The sequence below is a fragment of the Athene noctua genome, chromosome 1 (genome assembly GCF_965140245.1).
Source record: "Athene noctua chromosome 1, bAthNoc1.hap1.1, whole genome shotgun sequence".
Lineage (NCBI taxonomy): Eukaryota > Metazoa > Chordata > Aves > Strigiformes > Strigidae > Athene > Athene noctua.
The window spans coordinates 52,406,329-52,433,226 of record NC_134037.1 but is presented as its reverse complement, the minus strand read 5'-3'; the positions used below and the strand labels follow the sequence as shown (position 1 = coordinate 52,433,226).

Below are 26,898 nucleotides of genomic sequence, written 5' to 3'. Positions count from 1 at the left end.
AGTTCTGCTAGAACAAGAAACACCTATGTTGCCATTTCTTTGTAAAGCAACAGTAAGTAATGCTATAATTCCTGTTGATTGTATGATTAGTCTTTCTTTCGCCAGAGAAAACTACCACATACATCTGTGATAAATCTGTTCTGTTTGCCCAGCTACACATTCAAGCAGCACTGATCTAAAAGAAATATACAGACTCTCTTTGCTATTAAACAGGAATCTTCCCTCCTTTAAATTCTGTACTGAAGACAAAGGTCTTAATCTATTTTTCCTATTCTCAGTGTATGCTTAATTTAACACTTCTTATTCCATTTATAGTTCATGTACAAATACAACCTAATCTCCTAAATTTCCTTCCAAAGTTAACAGTATTGTGTTAGCAATGTTATTTCATAACCTGTTAATTTAGTTGCTATAAGGCTTAAAGCTAAACTGTTGTTTAAGTGGTTTGCTGGATCGGCGCCTAAATCCTGTCTGCCAGTCCAGACAGAAGATGTAAGTCATCCTATCAACAGATGGAGACAGAATAAAAGACAAAGCTCTTGTAAGATCACTTCTCTACAAAAGGGACTGGATAGCTCACTGTGATCAGTCAAAAATTTCCCAAGCAATCACATTACAGAGGAACACTTGCTTCATTATGGCTAACAAGTGAATAATGCTTTCTTTTTACAGCATGAGGATTTAAGTGCTCCAAAATCCAAATGCCTACATAAACTATCTTGAAATTATTTCAGCATATATGGCAATTCCTACTCCTCTGGGGAAGCAATGTTTTTTTAAAAAAATAAGCAAGTGCTTCATCTCTACCCTAAAATAGGCTGACATCTGTAAGAAAGAGGGTTTCTACAGCACACATTAAATACAGTCCAGTATTTGGTTCCATTTATGCACATACCTTGTCCTACAAACTTTGAAAGTTTAAGAAATGATTCTATGAGGTTCAGCCATCCTTGAAATCAAGACTATAACCTGAAAGGACGCTGGATAAGGAAGAGAACAACAACTTCAGTCACCTAATACTAACCCAGCTATATTCAGAAATCTGAATTGTATGTAGGCATGATGATATTATCTGCCTACATGAATATGGATGTCTGAGTTTGCTTTCCTCAGAAGAAGAGTTTTGTAACTATATCTTGTCTGCACCTCTTCCCCTAAGATGTAAATCCACAGGATGAATCCAAGAAACCTTAACAAAGACAATCCTGCAAGTTTTGTAGGAAACAAAAGCAGCTGAATAGAAAAGACACTGAAGCAAAGGACATGGTAACCTGAACGCTTATCAGATAGAAACACACATATGAGAGATAAAGGGTAAGACCATGTCAAAGTTTGTAAAAAAAAAAAAGTTTGCTTAGAACCTATGATTTCTTAAACACCACTATCAACCAGTTTAGAGATCTACGTGAATAGGAAAGCAGATTGCTGTACTGCTGGTATTCACAGAATTATCTGTACTTTTGGGAAACATCCTCATAAGTTAAACAGCTTAACTGGAACTCTCATTATTTTCAGAAAAAGAATACACTGGATACATACATAAATGAGAATGACTGATAGGCAGGCTTATCTTTAGGGAGTATGTACAATTTATGAATTTGGGGAAAGATTATAAAATCCCTTTATGTATCTTCACCATGCTGCCAACTCCATTTTAGTTACAGAGACTTTTCCTTCTTTGTTATCTTTTCACTTTCACGTAGGGCTGAAACTTAAGCAGCAATATCTTGTTAAGAACTATGCAGTTAAAATGTAATCAGCCTACTCTAAAAAATAAGTTACCTACTATTGAAGGGAACTGGCTTGTCAAGGGAGTGGTTGCCTTGGAAACAAAGTCAATTGGCAGAAATCTGATCATCTGATAAGGGACTCATCAAGAAATCAACTGACAGAGGCTCTGATGATTTACAGAGGAAAAAGAACTTGGCAACTGGATCATCTCTATCCTTCTCATATAAGGAAGATCATAGTAGCCCATATGAGGAACATGGCTTGCTTGAACATACACAGACTATGAGGACTTCAAAAGGGACCAGCATTGCAGTAGAGTGTTCAGTATTTTTCCCTGCTGAAAGAACGTATAATTACGTGAAAACTGCATTTCTTCAGGAACTCTACTATTTAGATGCTTACTTGCCTGTTCTTGACATTAACCCCTTGTTAATGGTAAATCTGCAAGCTCTCATCTTCAGTGGTATTCCAGGGAAAATTACATTCTTAAGAACTGCATCCCAGAGGCAAAGAATTGGACTAGCTCACTCCAGAGAAGCTGCACACAACAGCAAGGTCTGCTTCTCAAACATGAGTGCGAGATCCCAACAGAGGAATAGCACTTGGGCTCTTTCCTCATGTTGCAGAGCCTTAAACATCTGAGAATCTGGGTACCTCTTTACTTATAAAACAAGAGTCTGGCAGCAGGCCTGATTTTTGGGCCACACCTTGCCATACAGTTAGACCCTTAGCATGGTTACTGCTACAGTTTTGGCACAAGAAAGGGAGTACTTTCGTTGACAAATGCCTGGGCACAGGGCACAGACAAACAAGAGTTAGTGATCTTCCCAGCCAATACTTTGTGTGTGGTAGGGAGAGGGTTAAAAATACTTTCATTGTATTAACATAACCCATGACACAGCAGTTGGCCACCAAGACAGAGACTAACTCCTTTGTTTAATTTTTATTAATCATTAGTACAGATGTAGCCCTGGTGCCCCACCAATTGTTTAGTTACCAGTTAAGAGGGACACAGCCTAATAGCATCAAGTTAATGCTTCTCTATGGATTTGTCTGTAACAAGCACCTTTGATCAGTGAGGTAGCAAAGCTGAACTAAAAAGAAGAGAGAACATGATCATCTTTTCTGAATTGTCAAACTTAAAGGCATTACCTCTAGACACTACCCTCTCCTCATGGTAAGGTTCTTGTAACACCTACATATTCTTATAACTTTGGGAGGCAAAACTAGAAAATACGAAGTGGAAGAACGGAGAAGCACAGTAACTGAGATAGTGCAATAAAGGATGAAGAATATGAGGGTTAGTTTTCAAAGAGAAGAGTAGGAATAACATGGAATGAGCAAAAGAGCAGTGGGTAAGCCCCATACTATCTTGCTTCTGCAAGTGCCAGGATCTCACACACCATTGCTTCTCCTGACATTATAAACCTCTTCTTTTGGACACATGTAAACTGAATCTGTGGACTCTTTCTCCTGAAGTACAGATTGGAACTGGGACTACGCCATGTCAACTGGAATCTGAACAATCTCACAAAGGCAGAGACCTAATCACATGCAGACAGTGCATAACGTGCCCTGAGTAAACGCTGTGAGGAAGCCATACACAGTAGACACTTGCTGGTGTCTGGAAATACATTTGTTTTCTATTTTAAACAAGGAAATGAAGATTAATTACCAACATTGTGATCCGGAAGATAATAAGATGCTGCAGAGCACCCTAACTTCGTATTTATAGGTATCTTTTGTTGGCAAATTCTAAATGACTGCTTAATACAACTTCTTTAGGGTTGAGGGTGGTTGAAGACATCAGAACCTCCAAACTGGTGGTGGTCAATTGACAGAAATAGAATATTAGGTTTAACATCCACAGACTTTATGGAGACTGACTAACAAAATACCATTTTCTCTCAGTCAGCTCTACACAAAAGTTTACAAAAGTGTATCTCAAACATCAGCAACACTTAAACCAGAAAAGGTAACTTGGAATATGCTTGAAAAAACACAGAGCACTAAAGTCTGAAGGCATCACCTGCATGAGCTACAATACTACTAAAATTTACACAACATACATTTATATACATTTTATAAAAATATGAAACAGAACATGGTCTAGTTAGTCCAAAAGCAATTCTTTGACTAACTCTTTTGAGTGTATCAGGAGAAGAGATAAAACTGGTAAGTATAGACACTCACAGAAAAATCTCTTCAGAAATTCCTTCCTGATAAGAAGCCTTAGTCTGTGTTGCCACCATGTGAAAGATCTCTTATCATCCATGTGCTCTTGATAAAATGTTGACCTCATTGCTAACTTCTAGTAGCATTTTCTAAAGTTTAGTAGTGTTTAGTTGGGGGTTAGGATTCAGTTTATTTTTAAATAAATTTCTAAGGCATTTTAGTTTATTCTCAATTTCCTTTTACTTCTCTGATGCACTTAAGTCAGAAAAATGTAATTATAAGCATACAATTTTGACACATCTATATCTGCAGAGCATTTTCTCTATCTGTAGAATCACAGTTCTAATCTTCTAAGTTCCTTCCTCGTAAACAAATCTAAGCCCCTGGTAGTTTAATTGTTTGTCCTTAGTGCCCTTTATTTTTGTCTTTATTCTGATAAGGTAAAAACTAGTCATACTTAATTTAAAAGTACACTCGACATTTATGTAACAAAAATATAGAAAAACTATAATAGTTCACCCTGAAAGTCCATCTTGCTCAGTGTCTTCTAACAGCAACCAAAAATGTTCTCAGATGCCTCCTGCAAATAGAGGGTGCTGCTGAGGTGCCCTGCCTGCAGTTCTCCTTCAGCTTCTGCCTTCATGTTTTTCACCCTAATGCATTCCCCCCACCTTCTTTTTTCTTCCATTTTCCACCAACAGTGAGTCAATTTCTCCCCACTGTATTTTCCTTCAGTCCCCACAAACTTCCTTTCTTATAGTTAATTTAAAACCCAAAAGTGTGACTCAAATTTTACAAATTTTATCCTGGATCCCTGATATATCAATGTTTTCAGGTCTTCAAACATCTAGGAGAGCAATTTCTAACTTTTCACAAAAACAACCTAGGCACTGCAACAAGTAAAAGATGCAGACTGTTTATACTTAAATACAAGCACTAAACATCTGATTTTACAAACATTCATTTTGTGCATTGGAAAGCCAGATATGATGTATCTACACCCCAAAATCAAGACATTTGACTAAGTGGTAAGAACAAATTTAGAGCAATGCTAAGCAGATCCTGGGGGCCCGCTCAGGCAAACCAGATGTATCAAAAGGACTACTAGGCACAAAGGTGCTCTTTCAGACTAGATCAGAGCTCAGTCCCCCAGGACATGAGTAATCCTGAAACAGGTATGCCATTTAGAAAGACTGTTCTTTGAGATGTTACTGACATGTATATTCAGAGTGTGATTATATTTACAGTGTAATCTGGGTTTATTTTTAATGCTAGAAGTATCCGGGATGGCATGCCTTCCACTGGAAAGGATCATTTGGCTATTTAAGCAGTTGTGTATTTTCCTTTCAACCAAAGATTCCCAAATTCTAGATGGACTATAAAGGGAAAAGCTGTGTGGATGTGTTGTGAAAGTATATAAAACCAGTACGTCTCTAAAAATAAGTTACGGGTAAATAACTAGTTTTTCCTCTTTTGAGTGCTTGCCACAGGGGAGAAGGAAGAGTTCTTGCCATACAACCAACAAGGTTGGTTAACCACAATACACCCTCCCTTCAGGTATTTATATACTTTGGTAAGACCCCTTCTGAACCTCCTCTTCTCCACGCTAAACAGTCCAGCTCACTTCGCCTTTCCTCATGTGAAGTACTCCATCATTCTAGTAGATGGACTCTCTCCAGCTGCTCCATATCTCTATTGCACTGGGGAGCCCAGAACTGGAGCCAGCTCTCCAGCTGTGGTGGTTTTCAAGACACAAATGAACACAGTGCTAGATAATCTCACCTAGGTTCCCTTTTCTACAGAAGATTGGACCAGATAATCTTTTGGGGTCCCTTGCAACCTGAGCTTTTCTATGAACTTGGTGTCCACCAGGACCCCCAGATCTTTTCCCACAAAGCTGCCTCCCAGCTGGACAGCCCCTGGTATATATTGGTGCCTGGAGCTGGTCCTCCCCAGGTGCAGGACTTTGCATTTGCCTTTGTTGAAGTGCATGAGGCTCCTGTCAATCCTTTTCTTCAGACTGTCAAGGTCCCTCTGGACAACTGCACAACCCTCTGGCGTATCAGCCAGTGGGTTTCTTAGATACTGACTGCCAGTTATTGTTTTTCTGAATTATTCAGAAGTGTAGTCTCATGAACTCATCAGGTCTCTTGGCAGGAGCACTGGGGAGCATGGTGCAAATATACCTAAGGCTCTAGACCAAGTTTATCAAGGGTACAGCCAGACTCAGCCACTTTGTCTCAAAAAGTAGGATGGCAGTTCCAGGGAAAGTTTAAAGGAATTAATGGTGATCCTGGGAATCAGGGCAAGGAGGACAATGCAGCAGACCCTGAGTCAGCAGCAAGGGACAAAGTGGTGCAAGAACCCCAAGGCAAAGGAGAGAGGGAGTCAGATATGAAGCTGGAGCAAGTGAGCGAGACTGCAACTGATTTTCTCAGACAACATTCAGTTACACAATGCTTAGGAACCGCCACTTTAGAACATAAGCCCTCTGCTACCATGATTCTTCCACCATCAGTGTTTAGTGATTAGGAAACAAGAGTTCTAGCTCTAAACCATAGTTACTGATTTTAATAACAAGACATTGCTCTGTAGACTTTGAAAGGATGTGTAAACAACATCCTAGTATTTTTGCCAAAGCAACTAAAAGGAATTGTTTTTAGCTTTTGGCAAAATGACAAAAATTAGTATTTTGCTTTATCATTCACTCTCCCAGAAATTAATTTTTCCATATGCCAATCAACATTAGCATTTTTCATTAATCCATTTATTCCTATTTAATTATACTATCCAGACATTTTGTTGCCAAAAGGACATCAGGATTAGTTTTCTGTATTGTATTTTATTGGTTGAATAGTAGGGAATATGTTTTTGAGGGGTTGTTTTGGTTTAAACCAAATTATTTCTTCCTGACCCATAACTTAGCACTTGAAAGGCACTCTTATCTTTTTAGACAAAGAATTGACCTCCACTGAGCCACTTAAGAGAATGTGTCCCTATTTTGTTCAACTATCACTGAACCTTCCTTTCTATGATGTCATCTCAGGGACAAACAAAATAGATACACAATGTGGAAGGAAGTAACAGGTATGCCTCAAAGAAAAAAGAATTAGTACAACAGCTCGATTTTTAGAGACTATTTTCCTTTTAGAAAATGTAATAGAGACATAATAAATTACTTGCTGACAGCTAAAAGAAATATAAACTATTAAACCAATTACATAAACCTCTACTCAGTCCTGTTTCTCAGCTACAAAGCTTTTCAGAAGCATGCAAATTATTGAAAAGCTGATAATATAGATGTCCTGAAATTATTTCAGGAATTGTAGAGGATTATATCGTAAGTAACACCACCAGAAAAGCCAAAACAAAGGGAAGGAAAACTATAACTGAGACTATAACTGATACCACTGATATGAGAAAGGATAAATAGTAGAAAGGCAACATAATTTGCAAAAGTATGTTGACAAATAGGCCAACTACACTCTGAGTCATCCTAAAGATGAGCAAATAACAATTCCTCTACAAACACAATCATGGGCATAGTCCATTAGATATGACAGCTCCAGAGATAAAAATATAGTATTCTATTTATACAGGCTATTGATGAAGAACTTCATGCACACATTAAATAGTATGGGTTAAAAGAATAATAGAGGTTGATGAAAAACCTATATCCTTATCCTTTTTATTCTTCACAGTCTTTGCATCTTCTGCCTAATACAGAAAATAAACAATTATCTATTTGTGGCAGGGTATCTTTAAGCAAGTAGACAACTGACAGCCTAATTCTAACCATAAGAAACACCTAAAATACTAGCCTAAATATATTTGGGTCTGAAAACCACAGCATCTTTATCTTCCTAACTTGACTCTTGCATAATCATTCTCATTCTAAACAAAAATTCAATCTAAATCCATTGTTACTATAGTCCTACCTTGACTGAATTGGCAGTCCTTCTTTAACCCTTGCATGGCCCACTTTCCCATTCTAGAATTACTATTCAATTAGTAAGAAGGAGTCTCAAAACCTAGATCTCCAGATTTTGAGACCAATGACCTCATCCTGAAACTAATTACTAGAATGGAAAGACTCCCTCTTGAGTAGGCAGTAAAAATGAACTTAAACTCCACTCTCTCACAAGTGAAGACACCAGAGATAACAGTAATCTGTTGCTCTTCTTTTCAGAAGTCTATAAAAAGTTCTAAAAAAAGAATTCTTTGTTCCCAATTTTCTCTCAGTATCCTCTAACCTTATACAAAAACAGGCATCTTCTTGGAAGGGTAGTTGTCATACTTTGGAAAACACTGTTGAAAGGTATACCTGTGAAAGCTTTCCAACCACTCAATTGTTTCTTTATTAAATTAGTGGTGTCAATAACTAATGGAACTGAGGCAGAAATAAAGAAAGATTATTTAGGAGTAGATTAATTTCCTGTTTCCCTGTCTTTATGAGAACTTCAGACATTATGAATATATATATAATAAGACAAATCCTGAAAGAAGTCTGGGGAATCTTCAGCAATATTAGCTAAACCATACGACAAACTAATATCCACACCATGTCATTCATTTCAGAAATTAATCCAGAGCAAAACAGAATGGGTGTGTCCTACAGGAAAGAAATCTATCTCTGTAGGAATTCTTTTCTTTGAGGAAAAAAGAAATGAATATTTTGGGCATAGATGTGAAGCCAGTTTAAGCAATCAGACAGAAATGATCCCCAGTATTCATTTGTCCCCTGCTTTTATCACTTTATATTGAAGCATTCCAAAAGCATTCCAAAACTCTAAAAAGCACAAGAAAGAGAAACTAGTCTTATGGAAGCAGTTGATGAATACCTCTCAAGGATTCTGTCAAACAGACATTTAATAAGGACAGCAATGGTGATAGAAAACAGGGCACAGTATATCTTCTCTACAGCACCTTCTAATCATTTTGTAGGTATTTATAGAAAACACTTATTAAAAAAAGTGTAGAGCAGGCCACTGGGGAATCAACTGTTTGCCACCAAGCTTTTCGTCATTGAAGGCACCTATGTTTCTAAGGAGTCCTGGAATGACAGCTAAGCTTTCAGAATATTGAGAAATTGGAGGAGGAGAAAAAAAAAATTCATCTTTTCTCATGAGGGAAACTGTTGCTCTTCATCAGCAAATCTGCCATCACTGTTGACACTTCTGTTGAAATATATGAATGCAGAAAACATTTTAGAAGTTTCATTTCTATAGCAATCACAATAGATGGCAAGGCACAATGGCTGGATGAAGTTATAAACAAAACTCAGCTTCCTTATGATTGTCAGAAATTGCTTCTTGCCTTCCTGAGGCAACACGTCAATAAATTCAATCTGTTTCAATTAATATACCTATTCTATTCTAACTAGATGGTTATTTGAAAAACAGAATTGCAAACAAAATGACAAATAACTCTTCCCCTCAAAAGGTCCTTTTTTTCCCTCCCAGTATCTTTATAAAGCAATAGTGAATTCATTAGCACTGTTCATTCTTTTCATCAGTCCCTGGGACAACAAAAGAATCTGAGGTAGAAAGTGAGCAAATTTCTTGCTGGAATAAAATACTTCTGTTCTCTTTGAAATAAATGTAATAGCATTAATGACAGGAATCTGCCATGCTATTTTGGCATGCTCTACAGTTTCATCATGAACAGAAAACCACCTTTATTAGAAAAGTTATTTTGGTACATATATAGGAACTGTGGGGAAAGGGGAGTAAGGAGTCTCACGCACCTTCGCTTGTATGAAGTGTACTATTTCTATAATCCTCTTGCTTAACTCCTGCAAGGTTTTTAAATCACTGGGATACAGAATTGAGGCTGACACAACTGCTTCATATGGAGAATGACAGGACTCCAGGTAATAAAAGTTTTCACATTCCTTTAAGCCTTCTTCCTATTACTCCTGAATACAATGTACTTTAAATAGAAAAGATCTTCTAACTTCACACAAGATGCCTCGAGTATTTAGGACACAGAAGCAGATGCAATCTAATCACAGCAATAATCTAGTACCTGTAAACATGTTCTACTGAGAAAGAATGACAGACTGCAATGACCCCTCTAACAGTACTGGAACCTTTTATATACGACTGCTATCAAGACCAAACTCAACAAACTGTATTGAAGGATAGGTTTGTGATACCTTTCAACTGCCTTGTCAGGTGAAGAATGACATCTCTGAACTCCGAAACAGATATAGATCAAGGTCTGTCTGTCTTGTGTAATATCACATGTGAATACTGAAACATTCACAATGTTTATTGGCATAAGTCTTAGCAATCAGTTATAATGTATGAGAGCAGTTGAGATTACCTAGAGCCATTCCATCATATGATGGCATGAACTTCTTGGGTTGACACAGATGAGGTATCTTCAACTTTTTACTAAAGGGAAAGCATTTTGTATTATTTTTGTGCTGTACTGGGTCTGGCTGAGCTGGAATTCGTTTTCCCCTATAGCAGCCCTCACAGTGCTGTGTTTTATGTTGGGAGCTGGCAGGGTGTTGATAGCACCCTGGTGTTGTGGCTACTGCTGAGCAGTGCTTACATAGCACCAAGGCTCTTTCCAACATTCCCCCCACACAGTGGGATGGGGTGGGCAAGATCTTGGGAGGGGACACAGCCAGGACAGCTGACCCAAACTGACCAAAGGGATATTCCAGACCATATGACGTCTACTCAATTATAAAGCTGGGAAAAAGGAGGAAGGAGGTGGGGTCACCCTTGGTCATCCGAGGCAACCACTATGTGTATGGGAGCCCGGATTCCTGAGAAGGCCCGACATCACCTCCTCTTAATAGGAAGTAGAGAATAAATCTGTTTTCTTTTTTTTTGCTTCCACATGCAGACCTTTGCTTCGCTTTGCTTATATTAAAACTGATTTTGTTTTACCCACAAGGGCTGGTCTATCTTATTTTCTTTCCCCTCTTTGCGCTGTTGAGAAAAAAGGGGGAAGGGGGGGGAAATGTGATAGAGCAACTTAGTGGGTAACCTGGCATTTAGCCAAGGTCAAACCATCACATGTGCGTATTACAGCATTGCAGGGAAGCCATATGAGCATCTAAATGTTGTTAGCAATCCTTGGTGCAAGGGTATAAAGCAGCACAGGCAGCATCTCTTAGGCAGCACTGGCAAAAATCATCTGTCTCAAGTAAGCATGCACAACCCACAGGAGAAGGTAAAGATGCAGCATTCAAAAACACAGATCTTGCATTCAGCACAGGAAGAGGGAGGAATATTATGTCACTCTTCTACTTTGGAGAAAACTAATCAGAACAAGATTGGAAAACAAGTTTTGGTATTATCTTAAGGCCAGTAATCAATCGGTGATTTAATTTAAGCGATGGGTGAGATTCAACTACATCTAGTATTATTCTCCCTAGTTCAAACATGGATATGACAAGCTCCATGCATTAACATTCCATTTTTTATGGTTAGAATCATTAGTAGCTTAGCTATCACGTTAAGAGTCAGAAAAGTAAGTAACAGGTCATAAAGAAATTAAGCCAGTGGAGTTTACGCAAAATGAACCTTGACAATCTGTTCTGCAATATGCAATGATAGTTGACAAATATAAAATTGAAAGTTTGTCATTTTCCCCTTTCAACTTTTTATATTTTCTAAAACTACTCATACACAGAGCAACCGAACTGAAAACATCCTATAAGACTTCATGTTAAAATGAGCAATCTTTTTGGGAACAGGCTTTTTTTGCCTGTTCCTAAGAATATTTCAGTAGAGAAGCCAGTCATTCTCAAAAATTACCAAGGTACTCTAGGTAGATCATGACATTCTGTGGTTCAGGCTACCAGAAAACTCAATGACTGTGGTACCAACGCCATATGAATGGGTGATTACAAAAAGCACCAGTAACAAAAACCCAAAACCAAAAACTTGCAGAGCTCTCAAGCTTATAAAGGAGAAGCATATAATTTTGAACAGATAGCAAGGATGTATAAGGAGTTAACTGTTCAATCATACCTGCAAGTTTTAAAATTATGGCTCAGAACAAAGGTCATTCTTTCCAATTAATATCGAGTATCAAATGACTCTTTCTTATTAGAGACACTTGGATACCATTAACTAACTACTCATTTCAACTGCAACACTAAAGTACTTCACACCACACTTTTACTAAATAAAAGTCAAATTACAGTAACTTCTGTGGTATCATAATCCATACAGTCTTTACCTAAAAAGCCTTTTGGGTCACTGATTTTAATGGGAGAACATGATTCTGCACTGAAGCACTCTCCTGGGTGCTTTACTTTCCTTCACCCACATTCTTCATCACCGGGCTTATTTTCTCATTTTCCCTCTCTGCATACTCATGAAACTTCTTTGCTCTCACAAGTCTCCAGTCTTTCAGAATTTTTTTATTTTAAAATCCTGCTTTCAGTTTGTATAAAAGAAAAGTGCTATGATAGCTCTGCTATGTATCATCTGCTGTAACAGCCTCAATGGACAACATTCTCCAAACATTCAGTACTATCATCAAGTTAGTAAATGAAAAGCATTTCATTTTATAAAATTAATAATATACTCTTTAATATCAAAAGTGCTTAAGGTTATCCAAGGAAATAATTTTTCTTAAGCATAAAAATGTGCTAGAAAAGATATCTACTGGCAAACTTTTATATTTAATAATGAGCAAGTGTTTGTAGGATGCTTTGAAAATAAACAGTTATTAATTCTTTGCTGTACAGATTGTCATATCTGTTGAAGTTATTGGCACAAAACAGTTGTTCATCCAACTGTCAATGCAGCAACTGATACACCTACTGAACATAGGTGTATGTTCATGGACTATTCCTCCCTGTGCAAGAATTCACATCTGAATCAAAAGACAAAAAGAAAGACTTAATTGTGAATTACAGAATGGATGTAAAAATCTAGGTTCAGTAAAACCAGATTGCATGTATATAAGTCTTATTAATCTCTTACACCTGTTTGGTCATTGAAAACAAATGAACTAAAAAAATTCTGCCTGTATTGCCACTGAGTTTGAGCCTGTTTTTTGTGTACGATTACATGCTTCCCCAATGCCAGAACTGGAAACATGGCTCTACTCATCTGTGGAGCTAAGGGAAGAATGTATAGCACCTTAATACAACAGGCTTGAGCTGTAAAAGCAAGCACATTGAATTTAAACTTAAGTATTCTATTGAATTGAATATGCGACTATTAGAAGATTTAGTTTTGACATGTTAATGATCCAATGAAATGAAAGTTATTTCATATTGAGCAACCTCCCACCAACAATTTTTGAACAAACTAGTCTTTTGAGTGTAGAAATGTTCTAGGAACAGAAATTCTTCCCAATAATCTAAACATAGGTTTTGTTTAATGCATAAATAGTGCTACCTTCAAATTCCATCAATTTTAAACATTCTGATAGCTGCACAATTGAATATCTAAGGAAGAGGGTTGTGTGGAAGACGTACATTACCATACTTGAGCAATACCGACCTTTCTCTTCTCAGTTGAAAAAAAAAATTTCCTTCTGTCCCTTTTAGGAAGTCTTCCCTCTCCGATCTGCTGATATGCTTATTACAAAGTAATTGTCTGCTTTCATCATTAAATGGTGTGTATGACCTCTGCTCTGCTAAGCAGTTATTATTACTTCTGCAAAGACTATTCATCATAGCTGGTTCTTCAGAATCTAGCTTCTCTTCACCTGAAACAGCCAAAGAGAATACGATTTCTAGAAGTGTTCCTAGACAACAAATACAAGCAATGAAGCTCAAAATTAATTACTGTTTGTCACGTTACATTATCAAAATTTGCTTGTATCAATTTAAAAGGTGAGAAAGCTTAAGACTATTTAGAGTAAAGTAGGCAGTCCTCTTATGAACAGCATTTCTTAAAGTCTTCTGGTTTTGTGTTTTAACAATTTAATCTTTCACTTTTTTTTTTTTTTTAAATTTCTCTTTTACTGATTGGTGGATTGTACCTTGTGAAAGAAGTGGTTATATTTCAGGAGCTGAATATTACGAAGGAACTCAAGCAAAAGGTAGCTGTTAATCTTGTACCTTGGTATGTACACGTGATAAGAACCTGCACAAAAAACTTATGTAAACATTTGCATGATACCCAAAGGCAAAAGGAGGCAGACTCGGGCTATAACTACACACTAGATTCTCAATTTCTTTAATTAGTAATATCAACTTATTAAGGCTAACAGATTAAACTACATATAGGGGTACATGTTATAAATATGTATTAATAGAATATGTAAATAATCATGAAGTTTAGTACTTTTTGTATAAGATTTATTTTGCAATAAGGTAAAAAGTTTCATATTCAGTTTATCATATAAAGTAACAATCCCAGGCAATGTAAGAATTATCATTATTACAAATGAGTCTTCATTACAGACAAAGTTCCAGCACATTTTATTATGAGCTAATATGCAGGAAACCAAGATGTCAAGTCATTTCCCGTCTGCAAGAAAATGACTTTTATATCCCACATTTAGTGACCTTTATTAAGTCTCCACTAATGAAACTCTTAACAACAAATACGATGTAGTTGGACACCTGTCAAGACATATAATTTCTTTTTACTCCTCCTTTTATGCTCAATAATCCATGAGGGAATCTCCTTAAATGATGCCATTTTGTTATCTCTTTAAACATTTCGGCATTTAATGTTAATTTTAACCATTGAAGAAAACTTTCATGCCATTACTAAGATAGGAAAAAAGGCACCTGAGCAGCCTGTTTCAGAAGTGAAAGCCAGTATCACTTTTGGAAATCACATTTTCAAAACTGGCTTAAAGCCATTTAAATATTTTTAAAATTTACTCTGAAAGGACATGCAGGTCCTATAATATAACATAATAATTCATGTAATTAATAATATTAAAAGCTATCATAAAGTTATTTTTATAGGAAATAGTATGTATCAAAACATTCTTACTCTGATCAGGAGGAATCATTTTAGCAGAAAGGAAATTAACCTGAGAAGTTCTTCTCAACAAGCGTGCCCGAGCACTGCTGACTTTTCTAACGTCTGGAGCATAGGCAGGAGGTTTTGGAAGGGAAATAGATGAATCTTCATCTTTTGCAAAAGTGACGAGTATTGGTTTCTGTGACAAAGATAAAGATAACATTTTAATAAAAGCACAGATAATTTCATTTTCATCTTAGCAAAAATTTAAAAAAATAGAATACCAAATGATTTATACAAAGGCTTAAATTCAGAATATAACAGATAAAAGTTAGGTAGGTTTGCTCATTAAGAAATTTTCATATCCAGAATCTAATGATACCATTCCACTGAACAAGACAGATATCTATACCATTACCACCACAGAAAGTCATTTCTGTCCAGGCAGTCAGGGATCAGGTTAGGAAGGCCAAAGCCCTGACAGAATTAAATCTGGCCAGGGGTGTCAAGAGCAACAAAAAAGCTTTTATAGGTACATTAGTGATAAAAGGAAGACTAGGGAAAATGGGGGCACTATCTTGAAGGAAATGGGAGATGTGGTTACCCAGGATATGGAGAAGGCTGAGGTATTCAATGACTTTTTTGCCTCAGTCTTTACTGGCAAGGCTCCAATCACACTGCCCAAGATGCAGAAGGCAAAGATAGGGACTGGGAGAAAGAATTGCCTGCTGTAGGTCAGGTTCAAGACCATCTAAGGAACATCAAGGCGCACAAGTCCATGGGACCCAGTGAGATGCGTCTGAGGGAACTGGCGGATGAAGCGGCTAAGCCACTGTCCATCATATCTGAGAAGTCGTGACAGTCCAGTGAAGTTTCCATTGACTAGAAAAGGTGAAACATAACCACTGTTTTTAAAAAGGGAAATAAAGAAGACCCAGGGAACTACGGGCCAGCCAGTCTCACCTCTGTGCCAGGTGAAATCACGAAGGGAATCCTCCTTGGAAACCACGCTAGGGCACATGGAAAATAAGGACTGGTGGCAGCCAGCACAGCTTCACTAAGGGAAAATCGTGCCTCACAAATTTGGTGGACTTCTACAATGAAGCTACAGCACGGGTGGACAAGGGAAGAGCAATTGATGTCATCTACCTGGATATGTGCAAACCTTTGACACTGTCCTGCACAACATCCTTGTCTCTAAATTGGGGAGACATGGATTTGACAGAAGGACCACTGGATGGATAAGGAATTGGCTCAATGGTCCCACTCAAAGAGTGCGATTTGCCAGCTCAACATGACCTGGCAATGTGCACTTGCAGCCCGGAAAGCCAACTGCATCCTGGGCTGCATCAAGAGAAGTGTGACCAGCAGGTCGAGGAAGGTGATTCTCCCCCTCTACTCCACTCTTGAGACCCCACCTGTAGTCCTGTGTCAAGCTCTGGGGCCGCCAACATAAAAAGGACATGGACCTGTTGGAGCAGGTCCAGAGGAGGCCATGAAGATGATCAGGGGGCTGGAGCACCTCCTCTATGAGAACAGGCTGAGAGAGATGTGGTTGTTCAGCCTGGAGAAGAGAAGGCTCCAGGGAGACCTTACAGCAGCCTTCCAGTACTTCAAGGGGGCTACAGGAAAGATGGGGAAGGACTATTTATCAGGGAGTGATGGGAGAGGGGTAACACTTTTAAACTGAAAGAGGGTAGATTTAGGATAGATAAAACGAAGAAATTCTTAACTGTGAGGGCGGTAAAACACTGGAACAGGTTGCCCAAAGGTTGTGGCTGCCCCCTCCCTGTAAGTGTTCAAGGCCAGGTTGGACGGGGCTTTGAGCAACCTGATCTAGTAGCAGATGTCCCTGCCCATGGCAGCAGGGTTGGAACTAGATGATCTTTAAGGTCCCTTCCAACCCAAACCTTTCTATGATACTGTGATTTAAAAGCAAACATTCAGGGGTGCAGAACATAAACAAAAGCTAGCCTGAGTAGAGCAACTGAAACTGAAAATTATTTATTTCCCTCATAAATACTCATTTAACATCATCTGCAGTATCGTTATCTGTCAAAAAAAAAAGGTGCCAAAGACTTGTGTTAACAATTCTAGAGGTGTATCTATTCTTTATGACTTGTTTTTCAGCACTAAAGTAGTATTTCCAAAGCACTTCAAATGTGTTCAAATCATATGCACCACTTCCTATCACACTGAGACAAATCACGCATATCCGGAAACATGCAAGTTCTATTTTTTTTTTATGTCAGTAAATTGCATCTTAGGGGGTGTGACTGTCCCCCTGAACCTCTGGTATAAAACCCTTGTTGTGCCCTACATAAACGCATTGCCCTCTATAATCGAGGTGCTCTACCGATTTCCTTACAATAAAGAATCCATCAGAAAGTCTCCAGTCTGATCCTTCAGAGCTCTCCCAATATTAGCTGAAGATAGCCAGTAGGTGAGATCCACTTCCCACCACCACTGTGACTAACACAAGCTCTACATTTACAGCATACCAAATGAACTCCATTGGTAAAGCAGAAAAGGCAGTTTTTGCATTGGTCTTACCAGAAGTTTTCTCTAGTTTTTTTCCACGCTCACACACAAGATAAATGAAAATTTAACACTGGTATTTAAATCTAAGTGTAGATATATTTAATCTAAATACAAGTATGGTCAGAATTTTTAAATTTGATTCATATAAATACATTACCTTATTGAAACTACTGAAGTATAACATTTACTGGAATTTTTTTTCCCTAATTTCCTGAAGAATGCTACATTCAGATTACTGTCTTGAAGAAATATATACAGCAAGCATACTTAAATGTTTTAGCATGCTCTGTTCTCTCAGGTACTAAACAAACAATCATGACTTAATCTTATATTTAAAGGTTAAACACAAAAAAAAATTAAAGAGCAGATATAAACTGAAAACAATTCAAAATTTTCACACAGGGGAAATGGGGGTTCTTACAAGTATCTCTATCTGGTTTTTAAATAAACTAGAATCATTACATTTTATAGAGGTGTAAATCAAACAGAAAGCACAATCAACCTAGTTACTTTCAAGTTATTGATCACAGAACCACAAAATAGTTGAGGCTGGAAGGGACCTCTGGAGGTCATCTTTCCCAATATCCCCATGCTCAAGGAGAGCCACCTAGAGCCTGTTGCCTAGGACCATGTCCAGGAAGCTTTTGAAGATCTCTGGGCAATGTGTGCCAGAACTTTGTCACCCTCACAGCAGAAAATGTGTTTCCTGAACTTTGGAGAAATCTCCTGTATTTCAGTTTGTGCTCATTCCTTCTGGTCCTGTCACTGAAAAGAGCCTGGCCCCATCCTCTTTGCATCTTCCCTTCAGGTATTTATACACATGGATAAGATCCCCCCATGGATCTTATCCATGTGGAGCCTTCTCTCCTCCAGGCTGAATGTTCCCAGCTCTCTCAGCCTTGCTCCAGTACCTTCATCATCTCTGTGGGCCTTCATTGGACTCTCTCCAGTTGTTTCATGTCTCTCTTGCACCCGGGAGCCCAGAACAGTACTCCAGGCGTGGCCTTACTAGTGCTGAACGAAGGGGAAAGATCACTTCCCTCAATGTGCTGGCAACACTTCTCCTAATGCAGTCCAGGATACCATTAGCCACCTTCTTAGCAGCAGGGGAATGTTGCTGCCTCATGGTGATGCTCATGACCTTTTTCTATTTTAGTAATCTTACACAAGAAAGCTGATTCAAGTATCCATCTTCTGATTGTTGCTAATGTCACTTAGAATTACAATGCAGTACAGCAATACTTAGATAGTTTAAATTATTTTCAGGTTTCTTTGGGGAAAAATAATGACAACATTGACTTTATAAGTCTCAGACTAACATTACAATGGGCTTCTGTTTCTCCTCAACCTATTTAAACCATATCTTTTCCTAACACTACCAATACACATATTTTTATGCCAGTATTGCATGACTTATTTCCAGAGTACTCACATGATCCAGTGGGCTAAGACGAACACCAGACACTGGTCTTGATTCAGCCAAATCAAAACTGGATGCATGAAGACTAGCAAAAAAAAAATTAAACATAATATGAATGAAGTAGACCCAGTGTTTTATCATGTTTGTTTGGGGTTTTTTTAATTATACGCTTCTTCCCTTTGCCAGTGAATATGGGAAAAAGGTGTAAAAAGGAAGTATCACTATATACTTCCACAGTATCACTATTCTTTCAGGAATGCTATTTGACTTTGATATCCAGGAATCCAGCAGCATCAAGGGAGAAGAATTACAAGATGGCCTGTATACCTGCCATGATAGTTTATCGCATACACATCTATAAATTCTCTAATATAAGTCTAAATTCATGAACAAACCCAACGGTGTTTAGTGCCCAAGCTACGTGAGTGACACAAGTTGCAGAACACTGCAGGGCAGAAACCTGAGGTTTGTGCAGGTATGAGCACGCTCCTTCCCATACACAGGAGAAGCACAGACAGAACAAGCATGGATGTCAGCCACAGTGACCTTGTTACATGGTCACCAACAAACCGCCAAGTCACTCTGAGGCTCTCGCCTTCTGTAAGGGCACAACACTATACAGTAAGGAGTATCATGAGTTACTCAAGTCATGTTGCCATGAAAACAACATGGACACTGACTTGTATGGCCATTCAAACATGGTGCAGCATCCTTTCTGGCATGCCTGACACCTAACATATAGCTCGCATCTCCTCCCTACAGTCATTACAGAATTGGCATATAAGGAGAGCTAAAAAATGACTGGGAAAATGTATTTTAAAAGCCCGATACACATTTTTTTTTCTCTTCTGTCACAAGAGACAGATCTATTGAGCTCTGTGAATTATAGTACGTAACAAAACTCTACACAGAAATAATTTTGAAGTAGTTTAAATTTTGTTTAAAAATGAGCATTTCAAACTTCAAGACCTACAATTTTATATTTAAAAAGATCTGAGAAAGCTCTGAAAAAAAGATCTAGCATACAGTTTATGTGGAAACAAGCAAGATTTCACAGTTTCTAGGAAAAGCTAAACTCTACCTCGATTAAAAGCATACACTGTCTTAAGAAAAAGGCGAGTTACAGACCATTCTCCTATACTATTCTCCACATACAAAACTAGTGTAATGACCACCTGTGGTAGCTCTAATCCACAGGAACTTTCTGGTCATACAGATTAACACCAACAGTAAGGAACATTAGAAGAACTTAAAGGATGTGATTAGGCATACAGATTAACACAGGGAAAAAAATCACCGGAAACATAATTACAGAATCAAATCTCTTGCTACTAAAGGTTATTTGAAAAAAAAATCTCAAAGTCACAGTACCTAAAAACTGAAGGGGGTCTATTTTGAGGAGCTCGCGAGGATCCAGATCCAAAGAGTTTTCTCTGATCCTCTGCAGGTGTAAACGGTCTCCGAGTTCTTAGTGTTCGTAGAGCATTTCTGGCTTCATTTATAATCTCAGAACTGGTCTTCTGCTTTGGCACTGAAAGCCTGTAGAATGGTTCTGCATTTTTTGTGGTTTTATTCTTTGAAGCTTGCATCCCTCTGCAAAGGAAGTGCAGTGTACGATACATATGGAATGCACAAAATATACTCCCAGTTTTAAATTACAATATTAATTCATCAACAGTTATGCTACCACAATGTAGTTAAAAAGGATATTACAACAAAATCCTTGAAGTGCTGAAACAGTGGAAAATAAGGCTCAATTACATTGCATTTCCCTCATTGTTTCTCAGTTCTGTAGGAAAATACTGAAGAAGAGCAGAAAGCATCTGACATGGAGGACCTTTAGTTTTTTAGAGGGAACTAGACTACACCACACTCAGTACCCACAGAGCTTTCTGGGCCAAACGTGGTACTCTCCAATACTACAGAAAATCTGTTTCCTAACACCTGATTACTTATAAAACATCTCAGAAATTCAATAATATGCTGTACAGAAGCACTTTCTTTCCAATGAACTTCGGAAAGACACAATATAAGTTATCAATCATACCCAGGGCAGCTTCCTAATAAGTCAAAGAGGTATTACTATCAGAAACTGAAGCACAATTATCAGTAATTGATGAGCAGAGACAAGGAAGAACCAAGTAATTAATTTTTTTTCTCTGAGAGAAATGCCTCCCCAATTCACCTTCAAGCACATGAAAAGATAATACTAACATAAGATAAATTATCAACCCAAACTTTCTATCAGTGTTCTGTCCTGCTGCCCCTTCTGGCAAATGCAGCGAGCAGTAAAAAGACTTGTTTCATCTCTCAAGCCCCTCAAAATCAATCACAATCCTGGTGCAGTTCTCTGTAGATATCATCCTTGTCATTTTACAACAAAATCATCCTAGGCTTTAAACCATCCAAAATTCCTCTTTTGCTTTTCAAACTTACCTAAAAAGAAAGATATGTTTCTGCACTGTCTGTGACTCAGACCATCTGGTAACTTCCATTCTCTCACATAGTTTAGTCAATGAATCGACAGTCAATCAGACACTACAGTCTTGGTTATTTCTAAACTATGGAGCAAAAAATCCTATTTCTCCAGTTCCTCAGTTCACTTTTTCCTGTTCTGCATTTTTACATTTCCAACTGCCTCTTCTGCTCTTTCTTTGAGAGCCTGTACATTCTATCACAGTTTCTTTAATTAATACACAACCTTCTGCTGAACTACACAAGATAAAATTGGATGCTAAGGAACAGGGTACCAACTTCTTTCACTAAAAAACATGTAATTACAAAACACAGGAACAGATCAGAAGCCTGAGCCTGTCAGCGTTTTTAATCTTTCTAATTACCATTAACACATTACTTTTCTTCACTGTGACTGAAATTGACTCTCTATGCTCCCTACTTTTCTATTAACACATGATTCAAAAGAGTTAAGTAAGGAATTCCACTGCAGCAGTCTGCCTGGAGTAACTATACAGCCATTCCTCACTGAACAGGGAAGACAGATCACTATTCCCTATTCTCCCAGCTACTGGGAGTCAAGATTTTGACCTGAAGGGTCTTCTGCATTGGCCATATGTCAGTTATTATCCAGCACACACAGAAAAAATAGCTGTGAATAGATACTAAAACATAATCAACATGATTCTACAAATTATAAATTTGAATTAATTCACATTTCTTTTCTGGTCTATATGTTTTCATCCACCTTCCTAAATTTTAAAATAAATCTTCTCAAGTAATCTCACATTTTACACTTAATCTCTGAAAGATATCATTTTCTTTGGTTCTTAAATCTCTGTGCTCTGACATGGAAATGTGCATTTGATGGGATTTACATATACATTTTTCATAGTTAAACTAAGAAGTAACTTGAGAGATATGATGTGTTTTTGTGGAATGGCACCATCTCTGACACAATCAGTTTAAGGTTTTGTTAATGTAACGTTAACTATCAACTGCACATTTTCTATCCTAGAACTACATTTATTTGCCACTATTTATTGACACAACTTCCATATAATAACTTATTGTTGAAGCTTTCACCTCTTACCTATTTCTTTTAAACTGGCAGAGGAACTTTTCTACTATAAACTTAATTAGTTAAGTCCTACTATCTGGGCACTGTTAGTCACCCTTCCAATCCATTAACATAAAAGTTTTAATAATTAATGCTGCAAAGGGAACCTATGACTTCATTTGAATCCTTGCCTGAGCTCACTGGTGTATTGCTACTTCAGCGGAGAACATGGCCCTTCCACAGCCACTGCTGGTGCAGCCAGGCTGGCGGGTGCCAGCCCCCACTCCCAGGCACTGAGGCAGGGAGCAGAGCGAGCTGGGAGCTGTCACAGGGTGACAGCAGTGAGTGGAACTTAAGACTCACTGCTGACCGGATAAGAGCCTTAACACTTTATCATTTTGGTGTAAGGCAGTATTATATGTATTCGGAATTGTGGTAGTGATATGATACCAATACATTATTACTAGACACCCACAACTATCAGCCAGAAAATGTAACAGAACAGAGAGAAACAAGTAAGCAGTGCCATAAAATATGTGTGCATATATATACACATATGATAGGATAAGAAAGCTTACTCTTTCTCGCAAGCATTTAAAAACCACAAGTAGTTATCCGAATGAGTTTGGCTGTCGTGCCATGGTAGTACAACTCCCATCTCTTTCTCAAAAGACAGATAGAGAAAGATGATTTGTACTATTTTATAATGCCTAAGGCTGAAACATTTAAGCATCAAGCAATTGCTCTGCTGCAGCAGCACTCAAGAAAGAAGCTTCATCTGCTTTCTAGCATCCCACACCCCAGAAGCTTTGAGAAAGCACCTTCAGCTATATTATGCCAGTTCTTCCTAGAAAACTACTACCTAGATCTGTGCATAAGGGAAAAATCCTGCAACCAACAGAAGCTTTCTTGACTTTGGTGAGCGTAAAGTATCTGAATCATTCAATCGCAGTGCCAAAGACTAATATAAAATAAGGCTCAACAAATGAGTTCAACAAGGAGAAAGCAGAAGGATGAAGGAGCAGCACGAGACTTGAAGGGAGAGAACTGCACTGGCTGCTCAGCACACAATCTGGTTTTACCCTGGGTTTTCATTGTTTATACAAGACTAGCTCTCCCTGGTTTTCTATTTATTTGTAAGATTTTCTATTTTTTCTGGACACCCTATACCCTTTTTAAAATAAAGTATCTTAGTTGCAAATAAGAAATAATTCTAATTATTAGTGCTTCTTTCTGAAAACCCAGCAGCGTTCCCATTTTGCTCGCCAATCCTAGCAGGGGACAGATAAAGGGAATGTCACAGTGTCCATGAGGACAGCATAAATGGGGCACACAGATCTTGTCCCCAACTGGTGTCACCATTTCCCAGGTAGCCTTTAACTTGTACAGATGAAGGGCTCCTCTCTCACTCTCTACGGGAAGGTATTACACCACTGCCTGAAAAGCCATACTTGGGCTCTCTTTTTTCCCCAGTTGTTTACTCCAGAGGTCTGGTTGTACAGAAAGATCTGAAAGCAGCAGATAGCGGTACAGGATCAGAAAACCCCAGACTAGTCCTAGCTATCTCCAGAAGTGAGATTGCTGCACCCTCGCAGCACTTATCCTGGGTCAGTTGGCACAGGAGAGAAGCGTGGCTGACTACATCAGATGTGGCACCACGCTGACCCTGCCATCCTATCTCCCATCTCAAAACCAGTGTTATTTAACTGCTAGCATACAGAGTGATTATGCTTACAATCACTAAGTAGAGTGAGGAGAAACCCTTGTACTCAAGCCGTGAACACTCTGCTCACAGACATATGACTCCAGGTTCTGTCTGCCCAAGCAAATCTCTACAACAGTTAGCACCCAAATACAGGTTTAGTAAGAGTGAACTAAAAATGAGTACTGTTAGATAGAATTTTAAACACCAACAACTTATCAATCACAACTGATACAACTTCAGTTTGGTGAAATTTTGAAGCAGAGAAATCACTATTAAAAAGAAATGAGAACAAAGTCACGAGAAATTGAGCCTGCAACCCTCAACCGAGCAAGATATTCAGTGCATCCATCAGGTAACATGTCCAAGAGGAACTCCTCAAATAAGATGCACCTGTGCAGTAAAATCTGACCCGGGCTTCGCGGAGTAACCAATCCAAATCCGGCAAAACAAGCCTCTCTCCCGGGCACGGTGGGCGGCAAGCCTCCCGCCCAATTTACCGGCCAGCCCAGCCCAGCCCGCGCCTCCGCCACCCCGCAGCGCGGCGGCAGCCCCCGAGGACGCGCGTTACGGCCGGGCGGGGCACGGCTGCCGCCGGCACCGGCCGCTGCCCAAGGTGCTCTGCCTGCCTAACGGCACCGTCGATGCCCCCCGCCCAGCGGCGGAGGGCCGGGGTCCCGGTCCCCGTCCCCGCCGCGGGCGGCCCCCGCGACCGGCGGCACCGGCGCCCACTGTTCCCATGGCAACAGTACACACCACGGCCGCCGCGCCGCGGGCGAAGTGCGGCCGACCCGGCAGCTGGCCGGGGCCCGCACTCACCTCCGCCGAGGAGAGACGGCGGCCCGGCAACCCGCCGGTACCGTTACCCGTCAGCCGCACCTGCGGGAGCTGGGGACGGGGAGTCCGGAGACGCCGAGGCGCCTGCGCGGGCACCTGCAGGCGCATGCGCAGCGCGGCCCAGGCCGGCGCGGGCTGAGGGCTCCGCGGGGCCGCGGCCGCGCTGCGATCGTCCGGCGGCGGTCGGGGCCCTGCCTGTCCGGGCCGGCACCCCGCACCCCAAGGGCAGGGGCAGGAAAAGTCCTGCTGCAGCGTTGGCCCGTAGGATGGTGGTTTTCTGGTGGAGGGCGCTTCCCCCGGCCTGTGCTGGCTCGCATATGGGTAGTGAGTGGCAAAAGCCCGGGTTAGGGTTGGCAGAAGGTATTCTGTTTGGAAATGCTGTATGTGACCTGTTACCATACCTTTTCTCAGAGCTCAGATTTACAGATTGGAAATGGAGACATTGAAAGTTTTCCCCAGTAAAACAAAACCAGGAGAGTGGAGCACGGTGTAGCAGCAGGCACAAGATGCCTTCCCTGTGTCACGCTGGTCAGGCACCGAGGGTCGGATTGATGCCTGCTTGCTGATGCCTGCAAGCAGTTGGTGGCTGCAAGTTGAGGCCTGCAACAATTAGTGATAAACATTCCATTATACCTTACATGTTCACGTTGTACCCAAGTGTATACCTGAAAGTCAACAACATTATCAGAACTATGTAATCTAGGTGAGACTTCCAATGAGATCTTCCTTTGGAAGTCTCAAATGGGGAAATGTTAAGAAATTCTTCTGCTAAACCATGTTTAACTTTGTATTTAACAAGGCCTGAGTGATTAAAGCTTACAGAAAAGATATTCTAACCTTGAGAATAGATGCATCCTGGCGGAATTGCTCAAACAAGGTGGATAAGCAAGAACAGCTTGGCCGGACAACAGAGTTGGGAAACATCCAAGGAGAAGAATTTGTCCTCAAAAGACTCATGACCATAAAAGGGAAAAAGGAGTAGGGGGCTAACTCCCTGAATGACCACTGACAACCACCCAAGACCCCGCGCTTGCGTAGTGTAGTTTTGCAATGCCAGTATTATATAAACATAGTAGATAGGCAGAAAGGCGGAGTCTTCTTGGAAAATGTATGAATATTTATGTCTTTATATAAAAGATGAACTTTTGCTGTAGTGTATGCATGTTAGGAGGAATGATCCCCCATGTACCTGGCACCAAATAAAAAATGCCTGCCTTCTAAACAATCTAAGTCTTAGAGGGTTCTTTTGAGACCGGATTTACAGTAACAGGATTGATACTCATCTCAGCAGCTTCCTGCCAGGCCAGAAGCACTGTGGCACCCCCTGCTTTCCTCCTGTTCCTGGGAGGCCGAAAGAGAGCCATTTTCACATCCATAGCACAAATCAGTCCCACAGGCTGGAGAGCTTTGTTGGAGGGGCACAAGGGGGTCACTTGCAGTGTCTCGCCCAAGCTGCCTCCTGGCCAAGGTCCTACCAAAGGTGCATCCACCTCCAGATTTCAGGACCCAGTTGGCCAGATGCACTGGACACTTGCTGAACAGCTCCCTTGTGTGTCTCCTGCTACCGGGACGGGTAATGTGATCATGGCCTTTATCAGGAAATCTCCAGACATGTAACAACAGCAGACAGGCCTGTTGTGGCAAGTGGGTTGTTTGTGACTGACAAGGACAGTCTTAGTTCACTCTCTCTGAATATGTTTTGAAATTTACCTAAAAACTGCTATAGGAGGGGGGTTATTATCTCTTTGTGAATAATAGAAAAATGCAACAAATACAGCTCCATCTGACCAAGCTTCTTCGTTGGTTTCTTTATAACATACTTCAGATATATCTAAAAGCACTCTCTGAATAAATTCATCTTGTATAAATATTTATATGTAAATATATATACGTCTTACTGACGTGAAGTTCCTTTTACTAATTGCTTAGAAACATCATAACTTTTACTTCCTCATGTTTGTTAGATGAGAACCCTGTGGACATTTTAAATTTAATTTGTCTTTCTGAATATTGTTATAAGCCTGCTATGCCCCCTTCTTCTAGAAAAACGTCCTCTTCCAGTTCCTCTTTTGAT

At 39.5% G+C, this 26,898-nt stretch overlaps 1 protein-coding gene across 3 annotated transcripts in view; it reads right to left on the bottom strand.

Moving 5' to 3' along the window:
• Positions 1-24,879, bottom strand: part of ARMC2 (armadillo repeat containing 2) — a 67,846-nt gene extending 42,967 nt beyond the window's left edge. For 2 of the 3 annotated variants that reach the window (XM_074923305.1, XM_074923312.1), the window contains exons 1-5: positions 24,807-24,879; positions 20,143-20,364; positions 18,784-18,856; positions 14,841-15,009; positions 13,389-13,596 (exon numbers count right to left, since the gene is read on the bottom strand). In XM_074923305.1, the coding sequence (XP_074779406.1) occupies positions 13,389-13,596; positions 14,841-15,009; positions 18,784-18,856; positions 20,143-20,360 (668 nt within the window). In that variant the 5' untranslated portion in view covers positions 20,361-20,364; positions 24,807-24,879. Of the gene's footprint in view, positions 1-13,388; positions 13,597-14,840; positions 15,010-18,783; positions 18,857-20,142; positions 20,365-24,806 lie in introns of those variants that run through there. The other variant, XM_074923322.1, reaches the window with a different exon arrangement.
• Between the last annotated feature and the right edge of the window lie 2,019 nt (positions 24,880-26,898).